This window comes from Balaenoptera physalus, assembly GCF_965194825.1.
Source record: "Balaenoptera physalus genome assembly, chromosome: 10".
NCBI classification, from domain to species: Eukaryota; Metazoa; Chordata; class Mammalia; order Artiodactyla; family Balaenopteridae; genus Balaenoptera; species Balaenoptera physalus.
Window position 1 is genome coordinate 112656211 of NC_138889.1, and position 22395 is coordinate 112678605.

Consider the following 22395-nt stretch of genomic DNA (forward strand, 5'->3'; position numbering starts at 1 on the left):
AGCTGAGCTGGTTTTGTGGGATGCATAGGAGTTTGCCAGGAGAAGAAAAGGGTGAGGAGCATTATTTCAAGCTGGGTGTCATGAAGTCCAAACCCTCCTTTAGCAGGAAATGGGGATGGTTGGGTGTGAGATCAATAGGGGTGGGTGAGGGGAGGGGGTCACTCAGGCTGCTTCCGGAGAGCAATGGGGAGCCACAGAGGATTGTGGAGTGAGGGAGTGGCATGGTCAGACCACATTTGGGGAAGGTCCGGGAGGACAGGGGTGCGGATGGCCGCTGTGATGAAGAGTGGGTGCTTCTTCGGGGCATGAGGGGTGCCGGGGGGGTCGACTGAGACAACATGGTGACCAGCTGGAGCTGCCGGGGGCCTCACACCTTTCCCAAAGCTGTGCCTGAACGTGGGGATGGGCCAGGGGCCGGGATAGACAGGGCAGGACTCGCGTCTGCCTGGTGCCAAGGGGGGGGGGGTCCCCTCCGGTCCCCTGGTCTCTGGGGTGGGGGCACCACCAGAGGAACATCGTGCATGGAACTCAGGAGAAACTCTGGGCTGGGGTTGTCCCGGGACCCGCATGATGCCCGGGACCACGTGAAGAAGGGTTGGGCCACAGGGGCTGGGCCTCAGTGCTCAGGGATGGGCACATCCCCGAGGTGGTGACACCCCAGGGATAAGTGGTAAGAGGGCCTTGGGGGACGCTGGGGGGTAGGGGCGGGCCAGGAGAGAGGGAGAGACGGCCATGCAGGAGTGAGTGGGACAATTGTTAGAGACTTCCCTGACTCCCGCATCCCTCATTCTCCTGCACACTGGAGGATGTGCCCTTCTGGAACATTCTGGGCCCTGCTGGATGTGCCTGGTGCAGGGGGCAGATAACATTCCCGCTGAGGACATCTAACAGGAACATGCCTCTGGACCCTGTTGGGAAATTTGGTGAAGTGAAGAATCTTCTGGAAAAGCAAATTGCCTCCTGACATCTGAGGTCTGAGCCTGGCTTTCTGGACCAATGGCCACCAAAAGTCAGGGTTTTGTGTAACGAACACCGTGGGGCGTCCAGAACTCCTCCTCCCCGTGTACCCGCCCATCACCCGGCTTGGGTGTGGGCCGAGGGGCCCGGCTGCACCCAGCCCTGCAGAGCACGCCTGCCGGAGCCCGGATGATTCAGAGGAAGGGCCGGCCACCCGCCTGGGTGCCTGTGACGGTGGATGCAATTAGATTTAATGGGACAGAGCCCTTTCTCCTGCGTCTCCGTGCTCCTCGCCCACCCCACCTCCCTCAGGCGGCAGCAGGAGGGGGACGCGGAGGAGGTGGGAGGTGGGAGGTGGAGGACCCAGAGGGGCTTTGACGTCAGCTCAGCCTATAAGAGGCCGCCTGGCAGAGGGCTGTGGAGACGGAGCCCGGACCTCGCCGGCACCATGCCCACCCCCAACGCCGCCTCGCCGCAGGCCAAGGGCTTCCGCAGGGCCGTCTCCGAGCTGGACGCCAAGCAGGCCGAGGCCATCATGGTAAGAGGCAGGATGGTGCCCGTGGGCCGGAACGAACCAGAAGCCCAGGGCTGTCCCCTGAAGGCTGGCGGGAGACTCCGGGCTCAGGGTCCACATGGACGCCCTGGACCCAGGCCTGGCGTCCAGTCCTGGCCGCAAGCACCTCCCCTGCCCGGACTCCGTGGGCAACCCCTGTGCCCGGGTGTTTGAATCTCTGTGGGTGGGTCCTGCTGGACCCAGTGTGTGTGCAACAGTGTCCCAGGCCCTGCAGCAGCTCGAGGTGGTGGGGGGCACTGGGCAAACAGGGGTGCAGGCCCCAGTTCTGCTGAGCTGAAGGGAGGTCTGAGCTCCAGGGTGATTCCCATCCATCACCCGTCCATCCATCCACCCGTCCGTCCATCCATCCGTCCATCCGTCCGTCCATCCATCCATCCGTCCATCCATCCATCCGTCCAGCTGTCCATTCGTCATTCACCCATCCACCTGCCACGCATTCCATGTCCCACGTGGGATCTCCTGTCTTGAAACCCACCTCCCCTGTTCCCCTGCCCAGCAACCCTGGGCCTCCCTGACCACCAGGGATGGCCCCCAAGGCCTGGCCCACCACTTGGGAGCCCCCGAATTCAAGGGAGGCTGTGCTGGGAAGACCCGCTGGGCCACCCCCTCTCTGAGACTGGAAAACTGGGGGCTTCTTGGCCTGGAAGAGAGGTCTCCAGTTCGTCCTCAGGGATGGCCTGGAATAATCAGCTCCCTGCAGGTTTAAAACGGCTCTTGTTTATAGAGCTTTAATGAAAACATGGGCTGGGTTCTAGAAATTTAATTTACAGGCACCATCTCAGGGGACTGGCTGTGGGGTAGAGAGTGTTCACCCCAGGCCCCTGGCTCTGTCCACACCTCGCCCACCGCAGAGTGGGAGATCTGGGGAGGGCTCCCCCGTGGCCCCCTGCCATGTTCCAAGACCCAAGAGCACCAGAAGCTTCTTGGAAGTTCAGCTCCAAATGATGAGCCCCAGACAGGGGGCTTCTTCTCTACTCAGGCTGGGGGGCGGGGCAGACACACAGACCCCGGGGGCTCACGGTCTCGGGACCGACTGTGGACAAGGTGTGGCCAGGGGCCCTGGGCTGTGAGGCAGGGCTGGGCATGGGGCCGTGAGGAGAGGTCATTCCATGGGGCCAGACACCATGTCCCCGGGCCCTGCCCAGCCCGGGGGCAGCAGGGCAGCTCCCGACTCACCCCTCCGGTCCCCTAACCTGGTTAGATGTGGCCTGGGGGCACAGGCCACGCAGCATTTCCCCCAGGCCACCCTCAGCTGTGGCTCCCAGCCGCCTCCCCGCCCCCGCCCCTGCGGCCCCCCGCAGGCACGATGCTGGAGCTGGGTCCCAGGTTCTGTGGGTCCGGCTGAAGGCGGGGGGAGCTGGCGCGTCTGTCCCCACAGTCCCCACGCTTCGTCGGGAGACGGCAGAGCCTCATCCAGGACGCCCGCAAGGAGCGAGAGAAGGCGGAGGCCGCAGCCGCAGCCGCGGAGCCTGGGGAGGCCCTGGAGGAGAGGGACGGGAAGGCCGTGGTGAACCTCCTCTTCACCCTGCGGGCCACCAAGCCCCCCGCGCTGTCGCGGGCCGTGAAGGTGTTTGAGGTGAGGGCGCACCGGGGGCCACGCGGGGAGGGGGCTCACAGCCCCTCGCCACACCCTTCTGTGCTCAGCAGCTCCCTGAGCCCGGCCCCCAGCCCTCCCCCGTGCCCACCACCTCACCCTGGGGGCAGGTGGGTGCGGGTCCCCCAGGGCAGCCGGGGACGCAGGGCCCCCCATGCCCGCCTGGCCCTGGCGGGGCCGGGCTCATGTGACAGCTGATGGCTCTCGCTGCTGGATCCGGGCACACGCACCCCAGTGACATTACAGCCAACTCCTCTCAAGCTCCCGCGATGGCCGTGTGGCCCGAGGGCCGTGAGGACTGAGGCGCGCCCGTTGCTGGGTGATGGGAGCGGGCAGGGGAGCGCACCCACCCCGCCCCCCCGCACTCAGTGGTGCTTGGTGGGGGCCTGAGCCTCCCGACCTGCCCACAGTGGGGTCAGGGCCCACCCCCAGCCCCGGGTATCCAGAGGTCTCGGACGAGGCCACCAGGGATGGAAGTCAGGCTGCCTGGGAGAAGGCCCCACCCGGAACGCTGGGTCTGGGGGACCCTGTGACAACAACCCCAGTTAGACCAACTAGACAAGAGCCATTTTCCCAGCTGAAACCTGCCCAGGCAGCCAGCGGCGGCCCTGAGTCTGGAAAGCGGTCTTGTGGGCTGCTGGCTGCCGGCATCCAGGGCAGGGCAGGGCGGGCCGACCCCAGTGCCTGCTGCCCAGCTCCCTCGCCTCCCCCCCTGTCTGCCTCTGTCTCTCCATCTCTCCCTCCCTCTTTCTCCCTGCTTTTGCTCCTAAGACATTTGAAGCCCAAATCCACCACCTGGAGACCCGGCCCGCCCAGAAGCCGCGGGCAGGGGGCCCGCACCTGGAGTATTTCCTGCGCTGTGAGGTACCCAGCGCCGCCCTGCCCACCCTGCTCAGTTCCCTTCGCCGTGTGGCCGAAGATGTGCGGGGCGCCGGGGAGAACAAGGGTGAGGCTGCCCCTACGCCCTGGAGTGCGACCACGTGACCTCGAGACATCGGGGTGCAAGGGGTCCCACGGGGAACCCCAGTGACCGCGTGCACGGCCTGGGGGCTCCCTCCCTGCTGGCTCCGGCCCTCCCCCTTCCTCCTCGTCTGTGTCCGGGCCTGGGTCACCTCCAGCCCCCCAGTTGCAAGCGGGAGGCTGCTTCCAGGGGGGCCCTCCCACCACAGCCCAACACCCAATCCGGTCCTTCTACCCTCCTTCCTGCGTGAAGTCCTCTGGTTCCCAAGGAAAGTTTCTGAGCTGGACAAGTGTCACCACCTGGTCACCAAGTTTGACCCTGACCTGGACTTGGACCATCCGGTGAGCCGGGGGCCCCGACCTGTCCCCGTACTTATGGCTGGGGCGGTGGGCGTGGACCCCGGCTTGGGACGGGGTGTCTGTTTGCCGCCGGCTCCTGGTGGAACCCTGAGGTCTGGCTGGGTGCAGCTGCCAGGCGCCCGCCGGTATCTCAGGCCGCGTCTGGGCTGGGGGCGTGGGGAGGGCTGGTGGGCCGCGGCGGCTGATGGCGTCCACTCTGCCGTCAGGGCTTCTCGGACCAGGTGTACCGCCAGCGCAGGAAGCTGATTGCTGAGATTGCCTTCCAGTACAAGCAGTAAGGACCCCCCCTCGGGGCCTCATTCTCTGAGACCCAGACCCCGTCCTGCGGCCTCACACTAGACCTGGGCGGGGGGAAGGGAGGGATGTCTTTGTCACCAATGCCATCACCTTCACTGTCACCATGGTCACCGATTTGGGGTCCCCAAGTCACAGCCGAAGAAACGGAGGCACAGAGCAGTTAAGCAACTTGCTGCGGCCACACAGCCGGGCTCGCTCAGCCCAGGCCCTTCCTGTCCCCCCCCAACACACCCTCCCCAAGGGGGCCTGGACTAACCGCTGACCCCCTCCCCAGAGGCGACCCTATTCCCCACGTGGAGTACACGGCCGAGGAGACTGCCACCTGGTGAGACCCCGTGATGGCAGCTGGGGAGGGGCGGGGTGGGGAATGAGGAGGGCCCGGAAAGACCGCCAGAATCCCTGCGTGGAGAGTGGTGGCCTCCAGAGGACAGACTAAGTCCGGGTGGAGGAGGGACTTCCCGAGGCCTCCCACGGTCCCCTGAAACCCCCCAAAGCTGCAGGTGGGAGACGTCCACTCCCAGTGGCCAGTGTCTTTGGGGCCAGTGAGAGGCCTGCAGTGTGAGGCTGCCTGGGGTCTGCAGGGGGCAGAGCAGAGCGCCCACAGGAGGGGCTGCTGGATGCGGGGAGGGGTCTGGAGCAGGCGGCGGGGGTCCAGGTTGGGAGTGGGGGGCACCCGGCCAGCCTGAGCTCCCCCCGCCGCCCGCAGGAAGGAGGTCTACACCACGCTGCGGGGCCTCTACGCCACCCACGCGTGCCGGGAACACCTGGAGGCTTTCGAGCTGCTGGAGCACTTCTGCGGGTACCGGGAGGACAGCATCCCCCAGCTGGAGGACGTCTCCCGCTTCCTGAAGGGTGCGACGCTGTGGAGGCCCCGGCGGGAGGGCCTGGGGTGGCCAGCCGGCGGCCCCACCCGCGCTGACCGCCCGCCCGCCCGCCGCCCTTGCAGAGCGGACCGGCTTCCAGCTGCGGCCCGTGGCCGGCCTGCTGTCCGCCCGGGACTTCCTGGCCAGCCTGGCCTTCCGCGTGTTCCAGTGCACGCAGTACATCCGCCACGCCTCCTCACCCATGCACTCCCCCGAGCCGTGAGTGCCCAGCCCAGCCCGCCACCGGGGCCTGCGGAGGACGGGGGCCGGCGGTGCTGCTGGGGGAGGGGGCAGGCTGCGGCCCCGGCCCCCGGCCCCACCCGCTGTCCGCCCCCAACACAGGGACTGCTGCCACGAGCTGCTGGGGCACGTGCCCATGCTGGCCGACCGGACCTTCGCCCAGTTCTCCCAGGTGCGTCCTCGAGGCCTCAGGAGCTGGGCGCCAGCCGAGGGGCTGGGGGGCGGTACCTGCAGGGACGGGTGCTGCCTGCCCCTCCCCACCCCCAGGGCTGGACGCCGCCCACACCTGGGTCATGAGACTTCAGAGAGACTGCATCGTCCTGGAAGAGAGGGGTGGGCGGGCCGTTCTGAGAAGACCACCTTAGAACAAAGGCGGGGAAGAATCCTTTCCCGAGGGTCAGCGGATCACGGTGCCCAGAGGACAAGCTGGGGGCAGAGTGCCGCGGCTTGTGCTGCCACCTGCTGGCTCTCCCAGGAACGGCAGAGAGCGGTCCTGGGCCCTTGATGGATCCCGGGAGCGTCCCTGCATCCCAGGAGGGTCCCTGCACCCTGGGAGGGTCTCTGTACCCCGGCAGTGTCCAGGAGGCCCCTGGAGGGGCTGCAGACAGCCCCAGCACCCTCCCCTCACACAGGCGCCCAAGCCATGGTGGGCTGAGCCTCTCCCCCCTCAGCTCTCCCTCCCCCACAGGACATCGGCCTCGCATCCCTGGGGGCATCGGACGAAGAAATTGAGAAGCTGTCCACGGTGGGTCCTTCCGCCTGCAGGACGCTGGGGCCGGGCTGAGGTCTCCGCTTCTCACGCCGTGACCGCCCGGAGCCTGGCTCGCCTCTGCCTGGGTGGCGGGTGCCTGGGGCCATGGTCGGTGGGGAATGCTGTGCTGTGGTCTCTCGGCTGACCCTGCCAACTGCCCCCACCAGCTGTACTGGTTCACCGTGGAGTTTGGGCTGTGCAAGCAGAACGGCGAGGTGAAGGCCTACGGAGCGGGGCTGCTGTCTTCCTATGGGGAGCTCCTGGTGAGACGCCCCCCCCGCCCCCCCCAGGAAGGGGCTGGAGCCCGGGTCCCCACGCGGAGGGTGACCTTGGCTGTGCCTTCTGGATTCGGGCCTCCCAGGAGGCTGGGGCTGCCCTTTTAGGGGGGCCAAGAAACCTTGTCCCTGCCCCGTCCCACTCGCACTGTCCCCAGGCCTCGGGAGGACCCCCAGTGGAGAGGGGCGGGTGTGAATCCACACCCAGAGCCCACCGTGGAGTCAGGCCAAGGGGCTCCAATTCCCTCGGGGCCCTGAGATCCCCTCCCCCCCAACTCCCGGCCTCCCGCCAGCACTCCCTGTCTGAGGGCCCCGAGATCCGGGCCTTCGACCCCGACGCAGCGGCTGTGCAGCCCTACCAGGACCAGACTTATCAGCCTGTCTACTTCGTGTCTGAGAGTTTCAGCGATGCCAAGGACAAGCTCAGGTAGGCCGAGACTCCCACCGTGCCCCCCAAACTGGGAGAGCCAGCCAGCAGGCCGGGCCTGCGAACCCATTTCACAGTGGAGAAAACTGTGCACACCTCGGTTACAGCATCCCTCCCGCAGCAGGACCCCCGAAAAGTCTGGGGAGGGGAGACCTGCGGGGCTGGTGGCCACGTCAAGGCCAGGCCAAGGCCAGGCTCTGAGGAGGTGAAGTTTGACTTTGTAAGACAGATGTGTGGGGTCCTTCCCAGTCCCCTGCCCTCTGAGCAGCTGGGGCCATGGTGGGGACAGAGGACAAGGGCCGGGGTGACTGAGGGCCGGGTGGGGAGCCTGGGGGTAGCGGGGAGTTTCCAGGGCTGCAGGTGCAGTGACCAGCATTCCCCAGGGGAGGAGGGCAGAGCCCGACACGGCCCACCCGTTCGCCCTCGGAAGGGGCCTCTTTTCCAGCCAGGCTCCTGTTGTCACCGGGGAGACTGAAGCCCAGGATCTATGTGCCTGCAGTGGGGGGGCGGGGGTTGGGTCCCACACCCAAGCTTAGGGACAGGGATGTCATGGACCCTGCTGGGCGCACGGTCTGGAAACCTTCCTGAGGGAGGAGGCCTGGCTGAGCGGGGCCTCGGGAAGGAGCAGGGAGGGATGGAGTGTCTCGCAGAGGCTCGCTTGGAAAAGGCCCGTCCCTCCCTGCCGTAAACAGCCCCCAGCCCTTGGAGGAGGCCTCAGTCCCCCATCTTGTCTGGCTGGTTGGACGGAATGAGCTCTGGGGGCCCAGGCGGCTCAGAAAAGTCCTGGGAGCTCTGAGCCTGCTGTGACGGAGACCCGGGCCCCAGCCCTCCGGCTCCTCCCCACTGGGTGACTGAGGGTCCCTGCCGGCTCCCCTACCAGGAGCTATGCCTCCCGCATCCAGCGCCCCTTCTCCGTGAAGTTCGACCCATACACGCTGGCCATCGATGTGCTGGACAGTCCCCACGCCATCCGACGCGCCCTGGATGGTGTCCGGGACGAGCTGCACACCCTCACCCACGCCCTGAGTGCCATCAGCTAGACGCGGGCGCCACCCCGCAGGCCCCCGTAGGCCGGGCCCAGGTCTCCTGGCCTTCCCCCCGCCGGCCCCGGCCCCACCCACGTGAAGGGCTGGCTCACAGGGCACCCTGAGAACCCGCCAGAGATCCCCCTGCTGGAGGGCACCCTGCTGCCCCGCCAACCGCTTGCCAGCTCTGCCTGCAGGTGACTTTGTGCTGTGTGCTGCCCGTGTGCCGTGTGCCACCTGCTCCCAGTCTCAATAAAAGAAAGAATCCCTCTGCGTGCCCACCCGGCTGGCTTCTGTGTCTGTGTCTGGGCACCGGGCTCAGCCCCCAGCCCTGCGCCCCTCACACTCTGCCCCATCCCTGCTCAGAGGCTCCTCCACTGCCTGCCCCCTCCTTCAGGCAGCCCCAGGGTCACCTGCTCGCCCAGGGGACCCCCAGCCTGTGCTGAGCCACCAGCAGCTCCAGAGGGCTGAGGGGGTCCTGGTTGAGCTGTCCCATCTCTGTGGGGTGGCAGCATGGAGGTGGGGGCCTGGCCTGGGTTTGCGGGGTCAGGGCTCACAGCCATGGTCTCCTAGGCAGGGCTGCAGGCTGGGCCTTCCCCGCAAGCCCGAGGTCCCCACTAGGAGGAGGACGGGCTCCAGGGGCCAGCCTGTGAGAGTAAGCAGAGGAACGGGGGGCCCAGGGCACAGCTGCCTCTGATCCCTGTGCCCCACCCCACCCAGAGCAGGACCTGGGAACGCACCCCCTCCCCCACCCCCGCAATGTGTGCTGATGGAGCGTTCAGCTGGCCCCTAGGTAACCTCTCTGGGCCTCAGTCTCCCCAGCAAGGTGGGCGGGGGGCTGGATTCTGGGATTTCTTTACTCGACAGGTCTGGACCTGGCCCTCCAGCTAGAGCCCCCAGAATCCTCCAGGTTTGGCCCAGCCCAGGGTGCCCCCTTTCCCATCCTGGCCCTGGCCCTTGGAGCAAGCAGCCTGGGGCTTCCTGGGAGGTGGCTGGTTCCTTACTTCCTGCAGGAGGTAGACACCAGCCCATCTTCCAGGCCCTGCTCTTTCCCTCTGGTTCCCCCTACCTCCCCCTCCCACCACCAGGACCCTGGCTCTAAGCTCTTAGGATGTTAATCCTGGTAAACTCCTACTCATCCGTCAAGACCCTCCTGGGCAAAGCCTTCCGTCCCAGCCCTCCCTGGTGGTCTGTCCTTCCATCAGTTGCACCTCAAGCACCTTGTCTGTGACTATCCCTCCTGTACCTGTGTCCCTTTAGCCTGTGAGGCGTCAAATGGAGCCACTTCTGGTGGTTGTGAGCCCCACTGGGGCCCTGGGGAAGGGCTAACGGCCGGCCTCATTTCCCTCCTGCCCTCCTGGGCCCTGGGCTCTGCCCTCCCACCTGGGACTTCCGTCATCCAGCCTTCCGCCTTGCACACCCCTCTCTAAGAGGTCCCCAGATCTCCCCTGGCTGCAGAGGGGCCTCCGGACATCATGGCGCCCTGGGAAGGCAGGGTCCAGCCCCTTCCTCGGCGTGGGGGGCTGCTAGGGTCCGGGCCTCCCTCCAGGGGCCTGTCCAGGGGGTTGGGGGCACCACAGGGGCTCGGCCCAAATAACAGCCAAAGGATGCAATGGGGCTGAGGGGCTGGTCTGAAAGGGGTCAACACGGCGGGGACGGGCAGGGCTCTAGGAAGAGGGCTGGGGGCCAAGAGGCCACCTGCGCTGGGTGTGGCGGGGCCCCACCCACGTGTCCTGTGGCCCCTACATTGAAGATGAGGAACAAGGGCCAGCCTCAGGGGCCTCACGGCTGCAGGTCCCTGAGTTCAGCCCGCTCGGCAGTGCCCCAGGGAGCTGGGGGTCTCAGCGGGCCGCAGTGCTGGAGTGGGTGAGGATGGGGCCTTGAGCCAAGGAGACGCTCCCTCACTGCCCACCCATGGCCTTGGACCACCTCTGGGGCCCCGAGGGCAGCCCCAGGGACAGCGGGCAGGGGTCCTCTCTCTTGCCCACACTCCCTGGACCAACATGGAAGATGGGACCCAAGCAAGGCTGGGTGGGGCTCGGCTCCCGTGGAGGCGTTTGCCCCCAGCTGTGAGCGGGGACAGCTTGGCATTAGGTCCCTCGTTAAGACTCTAATGACCCCGTGGCCCCAAGAGGTGCTGACGACCAAGGAGAGGTTCCTGCAGACCCAGCAGCGGGGAAATGATCCAGAAATTGCAGCCTCAGCCCCCGGCCATCTGCCACCCACTTGAGGCCCTAATGGGCCGGGTGGAGGGGTCGGGGCTATAAAGTTGGCGGGGCCCAGCAGCCCCCAGCCCTCGGGACCAGCTGCACTCGAGGCCGTCAGCAAGCAGGTCTGTCCCTGCGGGCTCTGCGTCAGCCTGGGTCCGGGCCGGCCCCGCCGGGGCCCGGTGCGTCGGAGCCCCCGGCACGAGCTCTGCTGAGCGGCAGGAGGGCGTGGGCTCCTCTCTTGGAGCGTTCGGGGGTGAGCACGGGTTGGGGGTCCCGGGCGCCCCCTCGCTGGCCTCACCCCGCCTGTCCCCCAGGTCCTCGTGCCCCCACCATGGCCCTGTGGATGCGCCTCGTGCCCCTGCTGGCCCTGCTGGCCCTCTGGGCGCCCACCCCTGCCCGGGCCTTCGTCAACCAGCACCTGTGCGGCTCCCACCTGGTGGAGGCACTGTACCTGGTGTGCGGGGAGCGCGGCTTCTTCTACACGCCCAAGGCCCGCCGGGAGGTGGAGGGCCCGCAGGGTGAGCTCCGCCGCCCGCCGCCCCATTGCTTCCAGCCGGCACCCGGTGGGAGGTCAGGAGGGATTATTTTAAAAAGGAAGATGATGTTCTCGTGGTCACATCCTAAAGGTGACCAGCTCCCTGGGGGTGAGCCAGGAGGACGCCTGAGGGTGGGCTTGCCCCTCCCCCCCTCCCTTCTCGCCCCGGCCTCGCCCAGCGCCCCGGGCCCCGTTCTCTCCCCTCCCCACCGAGGGCAGCTCCAGGGAGGAATCTTCTGAAGTGAGTCAAGTCCTGGGTGCCGATGGTCTCGGGGTGATGTGTCGGCGATGGGGGTGCTTGTGGGAGACGCCCCGTCACCCTGGGAGAGGGCCCCGTCCTGGGCGGGCCGTGGGGGGGGGGAGGGGGCGGGGCAGGCCCGTGATGGGCGCCAGGGCACCTGTTCGGGGTCCCGCTCCAGGGCCGGGCAGGGTGGGCAGGGGAGCGCCGTCTGCCTGACCGCCTCTCCCCGCAGTGGGGGCCGTGGAGCTGGGTGGAGGCCCCGGTGCCGGCGGCCTGCAGCCCCGGGCCCCGGAGGGGCCCCCGCAGAAGCGCGGCATCGTGGAGCAGTGCTGCACCAGCATCTGCTCCCTCTACCAGCTGGAGAACTACTGCAACTAGCGCCCGGCCGGACGCCCCCTCCAGGCAGGCGGCCCAGCGCCGGGCTCCCCACACCCCGGATGCTCAATAAACCCCCTGAATGAGCCCTGCTGCTGTCGTCTGTGTGGCCTGGGGGGCTGAGGCGCTGCTGGGGGCGGGGGCGAGGAAGGCCGGCCCACCTGCCCAGGCCCTGGTGACGGGGGTCCTGCCCCAGACCCCTCTCTGTTCTCTCTGCGTCACGCACTGGGAGCCCACAGGCATGCGGGCAGACGGGCACCAGGGCCCATGGCAGTACCCCCCAAGGCGGTGAGCTCCTGTCTTCGGGGGCCCTGACACCCCCCTCCTCAGCGCCCCACTGCTGCATGCGGTGGCTCCACGGGGCACCCGCCCAGGCCGCTGCCAGTCACGCCAAAGAGCCCAGGGGTGCCTTGGCTGGTCACAGCCCGGGAGGTCAGAGGGTGACCTGGCCGTACCAAGGCCTGGCCAGCCTGCCGGCCGCCCAGGCCAAATCAATCTGCAGCTTTCCTGAAGGCTCTACCCGGGCCAGGGCTCGGGGTGGCCGGGCTGGGGCTGGGTGCCTGGGCCCCGGTCGCTGCAGACCACTCAGAGGCCGGCCTGGTACCCAGCCGGCTGGGCGGCCCTCCCTGCGACCCCGAGGCTCTCACCCCGGTTCCCCCACCCCAGGGCCACATCGACACCCCCCAGGGGAGACGCTGCAGGCCCCCAGTAGGCCCCGCCCCTGGAGTGGAGGCCAGGGCTGGGCAGGCAGGTGGACGGCCGGACACTGGACCCGGAAGAGGAGGGGGAGGGGGTGGCCAGGGTGAGCAGCGAGCTGCCCATGGGATCACCCAGGCGGCCCCGTTAGCACGGGTAGAGGCAGGGGCACCCCGCAGGAGTTGAGGTATGTGGGTGCCCGAGGCCGGGCCGCACGCAGCTGGGGCTGGGAAGTGGGCTGGTCGGAGTCAGGCTGCCCTCAAGGCCCTGCCAGCCAGTGAGACCCTGGGGACGACTCGGACGCTTCCCCTCCCCCTCAAGTGCCAACAGACTCTGTGGAGAGGGAGGAAGCCTTTGGGGTCCCGGGGCAGGGGGGCCATCCCGGCCAGCAGGATTTGCAGCATGGCTGGTCCTGGGTGGTGCAGGGGGCGCTCGGGAGAGGAGTCCACCAGGCGGGGAACGTGGTGGGTCGGGGTGTGACGTGGCCCTCGGCCCCCTGCCTGGGCTGGGGCCTATCTTCCTTTCCCCTCCTGAGACCCGCTGCCGCTCTGAGACCCAGGATCCACCCCTGCCCCAGCCGCTCCCACCAGCCCCTGGGTACCAGCGGCTGTGTTTTCGAACAGGTTGGGTGGGGGGCCTCCATACACCCAGCAGGGACAGGGTCATGGAGGGAAGGAGAAGTGGCTGCCCAGGGCTGCCAGGGCCCCGGGGGCAAGGGCGGCATCAGACCCAGTCTCCTGCTCGGCACCGCCCTGGGCACTGAACCCCAGGTGCCCCTGCTTCTGGACCCCCCACATCGCCCCACGGAAGCCAGGCCCTCAGACCTCGGCTCTGCCACCCCACCCAGGCCCAGGCTCCACCCCTTCTGGGAACTGGAGGGCAGACCTGGCCTGCCCTTGGGACCAAGGCTTCACTGGCCCATGCGGCTGGCGGTGGCCGTCAGCGGTGTGCAGACCCGTGTGTAACCCTCGCGTGGGCGGTGGGGTCCAAGTGCCGAGTGCAGCCCCTCCACACGTTCCACTCCCTCACTGTTGCGTCTTCCGTGTTGCACCGTCACGCGTGCCGTGGGGGGCACGTGTGTGCTGTTGCCCTGTGTTCCTAATGGGGAGACTGAGGCTGGGGTCAGGCCCTCTGGTGCCCACCCACTAAGGACACTCTGCCTGTGTGGCTGCCTCCAGGCTGGCTCCCCGGATTGCACCTGCTCCTGGCACGGACGAACTGGCAGCTCCACCTGGCCGTTGGGGCTGTATTTGCCTTCTCCTGTTGGCAGTAAATATTTACTGTCCTCGCTGTTCTCCGGGCCTGAGCAGATCCTGAGGGCCATGGGAGGTGGACGCAGGGATGCTGGGGTGGGCTCTCTGCCCTTGAGGGCCTGGTGCTTGGTGGGGGCCAGGCTGGGAAGAGGGAGCAAGACCGGGAACCAGTGGCCTGAGCTCCTGGAAAAGGCCCCCTGGCAGCGCCCAGGCAGAGCCCCGGCCGGTGTCTGTGTCCAGTTAGGCTGTGAGTCCCCACCTTGGGGAACCTGCCCCGGGACCCAGGCAGGGTTGGGCCCCCTGCGTGGGCGGTTTTACCAGGTGGGCACCCGTCCATGCCAGGCAAGGCGGTCAGGGCGGTCATTCACAGACAGAACCAGCAGAGGGCGCCAAAGCCTCACTTTTGCCACACTCCACTTGGCGCTGGGCTTACTGTCCTGGACAGTGGTCCTCTCCGCAGGGGTCTGCTGCCCACGCCACCCGCATTCTCCCCTGCCGGCAGGCACAGGGGCTCCGGGGGATGCCCAACGAGCTGGCCAGCCCGGGCCCTGGAGGCCATGAGGCTAAGGAAGGAGAGAGGGTGCCGAGGTCTCAGCCCCCCGTTCAAGCCCACACCCCCCTCACGGGCCCAGGCTTCCTGGGGGAGCAGCTGGACAAATGTGCCGGGCCCCCAACATTCTGGAAACGTCTCCAGTGAGAGTTTGACCCTCTAGAATCAGAGACCTGGGGCCGGAAGTCCTTGGGGCTGACCTCCTCCAGGGCCCCCATCCTGGCTGAGCAAGCCAGGCACCCGTGCCAAGCTGGAGCCTTGGCTGAGGGTCTCCAGGGCCTGGGGGAGTTGAGGCTGGGGGCTGGGGGGTGGCTGTCACCGTCAGGCCAGGCGGCTCCTCGCTCTGCTTGTAGCCACCTTGGCCACTCGAGCCAGAAAGCTCACGTGAGGCAGGGGCTTCGGGGCCAGGAACCCTGGACCCAGGAGGCCTCTGGCGGGGGTCCAGCTGGGTCAGGGTTAGTTCTTTCCCATGTCCATCCCCATCTCCCCCTCCTGGTGCTGGGAGGAGAGAGAGGTCAGTTCCAGAAAGAATGTTTGGGGGTAGGGGGTGGTCATGGGCCTGGGAGCCGTGGAGATAACAAACAGACAAGCAGGGTGGTGGGGCACCGGCCCACCCCCCCACCTCCGGCACTGTTGTTTCTGGCCTTGGTGCAGGAACAGCGAGGCAGAGTCCTTCGAAAGTGGAGACCAGCGGAGGTGGCTCCCTGCCACACCCCAGCCAAGCACCGGCCCCCCCATCCCCGGGTCCTCAGCTCAGCCCCCTCCCCAGGCAGCCCGCCAGCCCCACCCCACCTCGGCTCAAACCTCCCACTGCCTGCCACCTGCTGCTGTCGGGGGTCTGACCCGGAGACCCCAGGGGGAGTCTCCAGGAGCCCACAGATGGGTCCCTGAGGCTGTCCCCAGAAGCTGGGCCTGGGTCCGTCACTCCACAATCCCCACCCTCCAAGGCACTGGGCTGAGATATGAGATCTTGGGGGCACCCCTGGAGCCTCAGGAGGGGGGTGCAAGTGGGTGCTGCCTCCCAGGCTCCCTTCACCCAGAGATGCTCAGAGACGTAGACCCAGGGTCAAGGTCACAGGGTCGTTCCCAGCCGAGCCTGGCTCTGTGCTTTGCCAGGGATGAAGGTGGGCCTCCAAGTCCCCAGCCTGGGGGTCCAGAGCCTGTGAGCTCCGGGTGGCCCACCTTCTGCAGCCCCATGTGGACCAGGCGGCTGGCCCATCAGAACCTCGCGGGGCGGGTGTGGGAGGTGGGGGGGCGGAGGGGGGCAAGGAGCGCATTCCGCCAGCCTCACTCTGACCCCCTGCCCAGTCCATCTGTGTTTTTGGAAAACAGAGCCGGCGCCCCGGCAGCCCTGCAGCCTGCGGCCGTTCACACTGCGTCTCAAAGCACACGATTTTCTTCTTCAAAGTCCATCCTCACTTCAGAACTTGGCCCTGTTCCAGCCTGGCCTCCCTGGGGGCACCCTGCCTGCCCCGCCCACACCCATGGCCCACTTGCTGGGGGACCTTGGAAATCCCCTTCCCTCTCTGGGCCTCAGGTTCTGGGCTGTGGGTCAGGTCTGCGTGGTAGCTCAGCGGGCAGCCGAACAGGACTGGGAGGAGGTGAACATGGGGGCCCCGGCTCTGAACCCGAGGCTCTGTCCCTTCCTAACCCTTCCTGGCTCTCACTGGCCCTCTCTGGCCCTTCATGGTCCTTCCTGGCCCTCTCTGGCCCTCCATGACCTTTTTTGGCTTTCTCTGATCCTCCATAGCCCTCCATGTTCTCCCTGGCCTTCCCTGGCACCCACCTGTGGTCCAACAAGCTCAGCCTGCCCAAGAAACCCTCCAAGGGTCAGGGAGAGGGAGAGGATGGAAGATGGGTTTCCTCCCTTGAGGCCTACATGATGGTTCTGCTCTTGGTCACCTGCTGGGGTTGCTTCCTGGACCCGGGTCCAGCTGTGGGAATGGAGAGGGCAAAGAGGCCAGACTCTGGGTGGGAGGAAGAGCTAGAGGAAAAACAGGAGAGGGGAGGGCTGAGGGGGGCCCCCCAAACTCCAGCTGCACAGATCAGAGGAGGTCAGAACAGGCAGGCTGGGAGGCTTCCTGGAGGAAGAGTCCTGTGTCCTCATTCAGGTGCCTAGACCTTAAGATTGTGTCCGCATCTGGCTGTCACCGCCGAGGGTGCAGACTGAGCCCAGGGATTGCCGTGGGGCAAATACAGCCCGTGCCACCCTCCCTGGAGCCACACTGGGAGCCGCGTTCACACAGAGATGTCATCCTCCAGGCCCTGGCCAAAAAGAAGGTGCAGGTTGAGGTCTGGAGGACACAATGGGTCAAGTCCTGTGGACGCCTCACCTCCCGAACGCCCTCAGCATGTTGGGGTCAGCAGGAGGGTCCACTCGGGCCAGTGTAGGGCTGAAGGGTGAGAGCTGGTGGACCAGGCACCTGGGGATTAAATCCTTGCTCTGCTGCCCATGGCTGTGTGGCCTTGGGAAAGTTACATAACATCTCTGAGCCTCGGTTTCCTCATCCATCAAAAGGGAACCCAAGGAGACTCTCCCCGCCTTGGTGGTGAGGGTCCAGTGGGGCGATGTGTGTGAGTGGGGAGCCCCCCAGGCCCGTTGCCATGGTGTCAGCAGGTCCTCTGAATTGTATTCTCAGCTCCTTCCCCAGTAGGACAGGCCGCGGTCTCAGGCTTCCTCCACGCGCCTGGCATGCACTGCGCTGTCCTCTGTGGGCCAGGCGTGTAGGTGAGGAAGGCTGAGGGAGGACTACGAGCCCAGGGCACTTCTTGCGGCTTCTCGCTCTGCATCTCCAGCAAGTTACTTCCCCTCTCTGGGCCTTAGTGCTCCACAAGCCTGCTGCCCCTCCAGGCAGCAAAGGCAAAAGGCAGCTGATGCGTCTTCCACGGGAAAGGGAGAAGGCTCCTCACTACCAGGCGTGGCCCGTGGGCATGTCGGGGTGCTGGGTGGGGCTTGCCAGGAAGACCAGCTCCCCGAGGGAGGAGGCCCAGGGCTGGGGTCGTGGAGGGCTCCCACGTCTTGAATGAGGCCAAAAGCAGGATGAGGGAAGGGGTGTGCATGGCCCAGGGGATCTGGGGCTCCCTTGTGCCCGGGGACAGGGCAAGACTCCCTGCCTGGCCAGTCCCCCTCCCCCCCAAACTCCAGAGTCCTCTCAGGTGGCCACTTTTACCCAGGACCAGCCGGGGCCATGACTCAGCTACCAACACCCAGGAAAGAAGGTCCTAGTGCCGTCGGTCAGGGGAGTCAGGGGCAAACATACCTTTGCATTGAGAGAGTATAATGATGAACAATAACAAACACGTATTAGTATGTGGTCTGTGCTGGACGCTGACCTAAGGGCTTTCAAGCACCAGCATGTCAAGCCTGTGAGGTCAGAGGGACGTGGCAGCCCAGGGGTGACCGGGCTCGCCCGGGTCCTTCAGCAGAGCAGGGATTTGAGCCGGGTCAGCCTCCAGGCCTCCTCCTGCCCATTCCTCTCCCCTTCTGGATACACCGCGGTGTGAGCTGTACAGCATGAGCCCTCGGCCCTCCCACTGTGGCCTTGCTGCCCTGGGGTGACCTCACCCTGGCCTCTCCGGCTGCCCGCACAGAGGTGGCTGGGTCAGACGGGTCCCAGTGGTGCGGGGCTCTCGGGACAACTGGTGAGTTCAGCATGGGGGTTCCGTTTCCTCCCCCTCTTCTCTCGGCTCTCAGGTTTGGTAAAGTGGCTCTTCTGTCTTCTCTCGGCTCTCAGGTTTGGTAAAGTGGCTCTTCTGTGATCCTCATGGCAATACTGATTTCTAGGACAGCCAGGTGCTTTCTGAGGCTGCGGTTGCATTTCTCGATGTGGCCACAAGGTGCCAGGCTCGGGTCAGATTTGGAAAGCCCTGCGGGGATTGGGGGTCGCGGGCGCAAGATTCAGCCCCTGAATCTGGTCTCGGGGACCCTGCCTCAGGATGGGGGTCCTAAACATTCTGCTGCAGAGCCTCTCAGTAATGAATCTGATTTTATTCTGATATAAACATAATACAGTTTTCTCTAATTCTCAGAACACAGCGGATGTTTTGGGAAGGCATCCCGGGTTTAACCTGTGCTCTAGGCACTACCTCGCCGCACCCCTGGGATCGGAACCGCCAGAGAGGAATTCCCCTGGGCCTCCTTCCACCGTCAGTTCTGTAATGCCAGGGCGGGGGCAGAGGAGAGCCTCAGATCCAAGTGCAAAGGTGCAGAGCCCACCAGTACCCTGACACTGCAGGGGGTCTCCCCCTTGCAGGAAGAATGTTGTCACTTTGCCCCCAGCCTTCTCCCCAGGGTGCCCCAGATTGCCGCTCCGAAGAACTTTTGAGCTGTGCACTGTAACTCTGGAAGAGGCCACCAGGTGTCAGCATGAGGCCACTTAAGCAACCAAGTGGAGGAAACTTGGGAATTTCTAAGGGTCCTTCAAGTCTCTCCTGCATAAATAGGATCTGACCAGAAGCCCAGGATGGGATAGCCCTCTCTCAGGCCTAAGAGGAAGTGGGGCAGTGAGGTTTATGTTGTGAGGTGCACCCCAAATTTGTCCCTTCTCTCCCACTACCCTGTATCCCCTATAGGCCATGTGTTCCCACCATGGACAGTAAATGGAATAAGATGTTGAGGGTCACAGCCCTCACACCCACAATACTTCTAGTCCTGACTCAGTGGCACCATGGCTTAGCTAGTCCCCCATGGGCCCTCCCCACCCTGAACCCCCTTCTCCGCTCCCCTTCCTTTGCTTAAACGCTCTGGGCTTCAAGGCTCTGATGGAATAAAATAGCCCTGCATTGGTGTGATCCCCTTTGGGGCTGTGCCAGAAATGGGGATTCACACTAGGGCAGAGCTCAGATTCAATACCCTGTTTTAGAGGTGGGAGGTTCCACATTTCCAAGAGTTTGATCTGTGGGTTTGAAATGCTGCTCCCCTTTCAACCCCTTAGCTGCCCACCTTCTCAATTTGAAGACACCCCCTTTGGTGGGCCTTCCATGGAACCCCATTATCTGACGTGGGGTCAGCGCTTCACCCTCCCTAGCCCCACCTGAGGCTTGGGATGTCCCAGCTAAGTTTCTCTGTAGGGACCTGCAAGTAGTTCCTTGTGACATCTGGGCATCTGGCAGCAGACACCAGGGTCGGGGGCGGGGGGCGGGCATAGGTGTGTGGCACAGGCTGTGAAGACTCCAAGCCACAGAACCCAAAGCAGAGCCAGCGTGAGCAAGTGACTGCTGCACCCCCAAATTGTGGGCTGCTTAACACTGGGTCCCCTCTCTGTGCCCTGGACCTGATTCAGCACCTTTAGCATCCCTGCATCCCTCCCCACCCAAGAGACCAGTGAGGAGGCCCACCTGCCCTCCTCCCAGAGGATGGTATGGCTCTGGGGCATCTGCATTTTGTTTAGGACACCCCCACCAGATTTGAGTCCCCCCAAGTCTGACTCTCTTCCCCACTGAAAGCCCTGTCCTCCCACCAGATGACCTATACCTCCAGCTAAGGAAGGAAGTCCAGGTGAGGGCTTGAAAGACAAAGGGAGAGGGGAGAATTAAACCCCAACACAGGCTGGTAAGCTGGGGTGCAGGGGCACAGGGAGGGTGTGGACTGGTGGTCTTCTGGGAACGGCACATGTCTTTGCCTCTTAGTGAGTCTTTGATCTGCCTCCTGCTCTACCTGCAGGCTCAGGAAAGTTTAAGTTCCCAGTGAGACTTAGTCTAATCGGGCAGCACTTCTATCTGGGTCCCCCCCTTCCCACCACCACCACCAGCTTCTGACGCCTCTGAGTCTATGCCTCAACTGGAGTTTCAGCCAAGCTCAAAAGGCTGTGAACCCCAGTCATCCCACCCAGGGGTACCTGTGAGCAGGACACTGCTGTTTGCTACCTGCTGCCTGCCATTTGCTTCAGCATCCTTGGTGCCCAGCACCACACGTAGGGTGTAGGGGGTAGTATCAGATGCCACTAGGGAAGGGAGAAAACTCCCAGGTGAGTCCTCTGCCTCTGGAAGAAGGACGGACATGGCCGCATTGTGTTGCAGCTGTGTTGGGAGCCCATGAAGAAAGATTTTTCTGACCATTCTCGAACCCTGGCTTTTTCCCCATTAGGCCCCGCCCCCATTTTACCCGTGCCACGCCCACCGGCGTGCCAGGGTGTCAAGTGACTGCCAAGTGTCAATCTAGTGAGGCCCTACCCACTCTCCACCCCCTCCGAAGAGTCCCACCTTCCAGCTGGCAGGGAGTGCTTCCGGCTAATGCCCACGCCCACAAACGCCTTTCTGCCAGGCTAGGGGTGGGCCAGATCTCCACCCCCTAATGCGCTGTGCCCTCGCGTGGGAAGGTGCCAGAGCCAGCTGCCCCAGCACCACCAAGTTGGCGCAAAGCTACCCAAATTTGGAGGGGCTTGAGGAAAGGCGTGGAGGGGACGAGGAGGTGAGGGGCAAAACTATAGTTTCAGTTGGCATTTGAGCAGGTACCGTGTTCAGTGGCGGCGAGGCTCCCCTGCTTCTCAGGGCCTGTTATAATGCACACTTTGAAAGTGCCCTTCATCGTCTCTCCAGCCTCAGCCTCGTCCCCCTCCTCCTCCACCTCTGCGTCAAGCCGGCTGGAGGGTCTGGGCAGCACAGCCAGAGCACACCCTGCTTTGGCGGCGACTGCTAATATTGGCCCGGCCAGCAGATCATCAGCCGGGCAGTTTCGGCAGAGAGCCTGGGGCACCAGCGACTCCCCAGTCCTCTTTATTCACCGCCCGGGAGCTTCGGGGACTACGCAGCGACTAGAGTACAGGTGACTGGCCTTCCCTCCCTCCCCTTTGTGTGAGAAAAGCTGCATTCTGAGCATTCAGGTGTGGGTGGGCTGGGGGCTTGGGGCTGGGGCAGTTAACAGGAGTAGAGAGACCTCTGCGCCAGAGGACCCAGGCAAGCTTCGACTTCGGAGGGGAGAGGAAGGACAGCTGGAGGGGGGATTCTTCCGTAGAGCTGCCCAGAGCCATCGAGTCTTTTGCAAGGAAAGTAAGTTTTCCTTCACTCATCTGCAAAATGGGAGGGGCAGAGGCGGAGGGTAGGGCTGCTCTTTTCAGCAGGAAGGCACAGCTGTTTTTGCAAATGTAAAAGGCAGGGTTTTTCTGTGTGAGAAATTCTCTCTTGCTGCACCCCACCCTCCCCGACGGCAACCAGAGACAAATGGCACACCGTGCAGAGGGGCCAGGGCCCTGAGATTTTGGAGCTGTCTTTTGGTTTTTTGATGCCACTTAAAAAGTAAAGCTTCCCTCTCTACCCACTCCCTACAACACCCCCCCCCAAGAATCCCACTATGTCATTGGAGAGTGAGAAGGACAATGAAGGGGCAATGCTCCTTGGGACCCCACAACAGGATTTAAAAAGTAAAGCTTCTCCCCTCCAGACAGTGTTCCCCTGGGCCCCCTCCCAGCCTCCCCTGCCCTGGGTAGTTTCTCCAGGAGTGCATTATTTTGTGCATGACATGTTTCTCCCCACCACCCAGGGTCCCAGACGCCTCCGTCCACCCAGGGTGGTGTTTGTGGGGAAGGGGTTCATTTCCCCAGAGAAGCCCAGTTTCCCCCCACTCTCAGCTGCCTTCCCGAGGCAGAGCTGTGTCCTTTGGTTTGTGCCCGGCTCCCTCCTTGCTTCCATTCAAGGTGGGAATGTTGGGGAGTAGAGGGGAGAATTTTGATATCGTGTGCTGTGATCCCCCAAGGTGGGTTGTTTGTGTGTAGCCCCCAGCCCCCATGCCCAGGCAGAAGTCCACCCCAGGAAGGGGCAGCTTGTCCAACAAGAGGGTGTCCTCCATGGGCACCGCTGCAGGCTTGGCTGCTGGGAAGTCCAGCTCTGGGTGAACTGTGGGTACTTTCCTCCTTCCCTAGTGCTTTAAGAAAGGGAGAGCTGGGCAGCCAGAGGGACTGGAAGGGGAGCCACCGCCCAAACCCTGACAAGGTGACCTGCAGGCCTCTCCACCCAACAGCCAGGGGAGGGGCAGGGGACCAGGGCCCTGGCTTGGGGGGGGATGGATTTGTTTTAAAAGCGGTCATCTTAGGAACACCCTTTTGCTTCTCCCCAGGGGCCGAAGAGTCACCACTGAGCTTGAGGAAGAGGAGGTGGACTCCGGCTCCCAGCCCCAAGGCCCCACATCTCCTCCGGGTCAGCTCCCTGCCCAGGCTGCCCCCCAGCCTCAGCCGCAGCCCGAGCCCCGGCCTGAGCTGCAGCAGGCCAGAGCCACCCG

General features: G+C 64.8%; 2 protein-coding genes and 1 long non-coding RNA gene across 3 annotated transcripts; all 3 read left to right on the plus strand.

Annotated features, from left to right (window-relative positions):
• Positions 1-344: 344 nt before the first annotated feature.
• On the plus strand, positions 345-8596 carry TH (tyrosine hydroxylase). Its single transcript, XM_082477377.1, has 13 exons — positions 345-1495; positions 2910-3107; positions 3897-4071; positions 4339-4427; positions 4652-4719; positions 5017-5067; positions 5449-5594; positions 5689-5824; positions 5948-6017; positions 6534-6590; positions 6764-6859; positions 7165-7298; positions 8179-8596. The coding sequence occupies exons 1-13, from the start codon at positions 1196-1198 to the stop codon at positions 8336-8338; spliced, it is 1680 nt and encodes a 559-aa protein (XP_082333503.1). The 5' UTR covers positions 345-1195; the 3' UTR covers positions 8339-8596.
• Positions 8597-10864: 2268 nt separating this feature from the next.
• INS (insulin) lies at positions 10865-11687 on the plus strand (the record flags this gene model as incomplete). Its single annotated transcript, XM_082478383.1, has 2 exons — positions 10865-11051; positions 11542-11687. 2 exons carry the CDS (start codon positions 10865-10867, stop codon positions 11685-11687), a joined length of 333 nt encoding a protein of 110 aa, XP_082334509.1.
• Positions 11688-20859: 9172 nt separating this feature from the next.
• LOC309668504 lies at positions 20860-22318 on the plus strand. Its single transcript, XR_014268272.1, has 3 exons — positions 20860-20946; positions 22040-22109; positions 22234-22318. It is a non-coding gene; the product is annotated as an uncharacterized lncRNA (long non-coding RNA).
• Positions 22319-22395: the final 77 nt, after the last annotated feature.

Bases quoted from the DNA above. Each gene is read 5' to 3' on its own strand.
- TH (XM_082477377.1), top strand. From the start codon at position 1,196: ATGCAATTAGATTTAATGGGACAGAGCCCTTTCTCCTGCGTCTCCGTG. The intron at 3,108-3,896 runs GTGAGGGCGCAC...TTTGCTCCTAAG, and splicing joins GGGCCGTGAAGGTGTTTGAG to ACATTTGAAGCCCAAATCCA. The intron at 6,860-7,164 runs GTGAGACGCCCC...GCCTCCCGCCAG, and splicing joins CTTCCTATGGGGAGCTCCTG to CACTCCCTGTCTGAGGGCCC.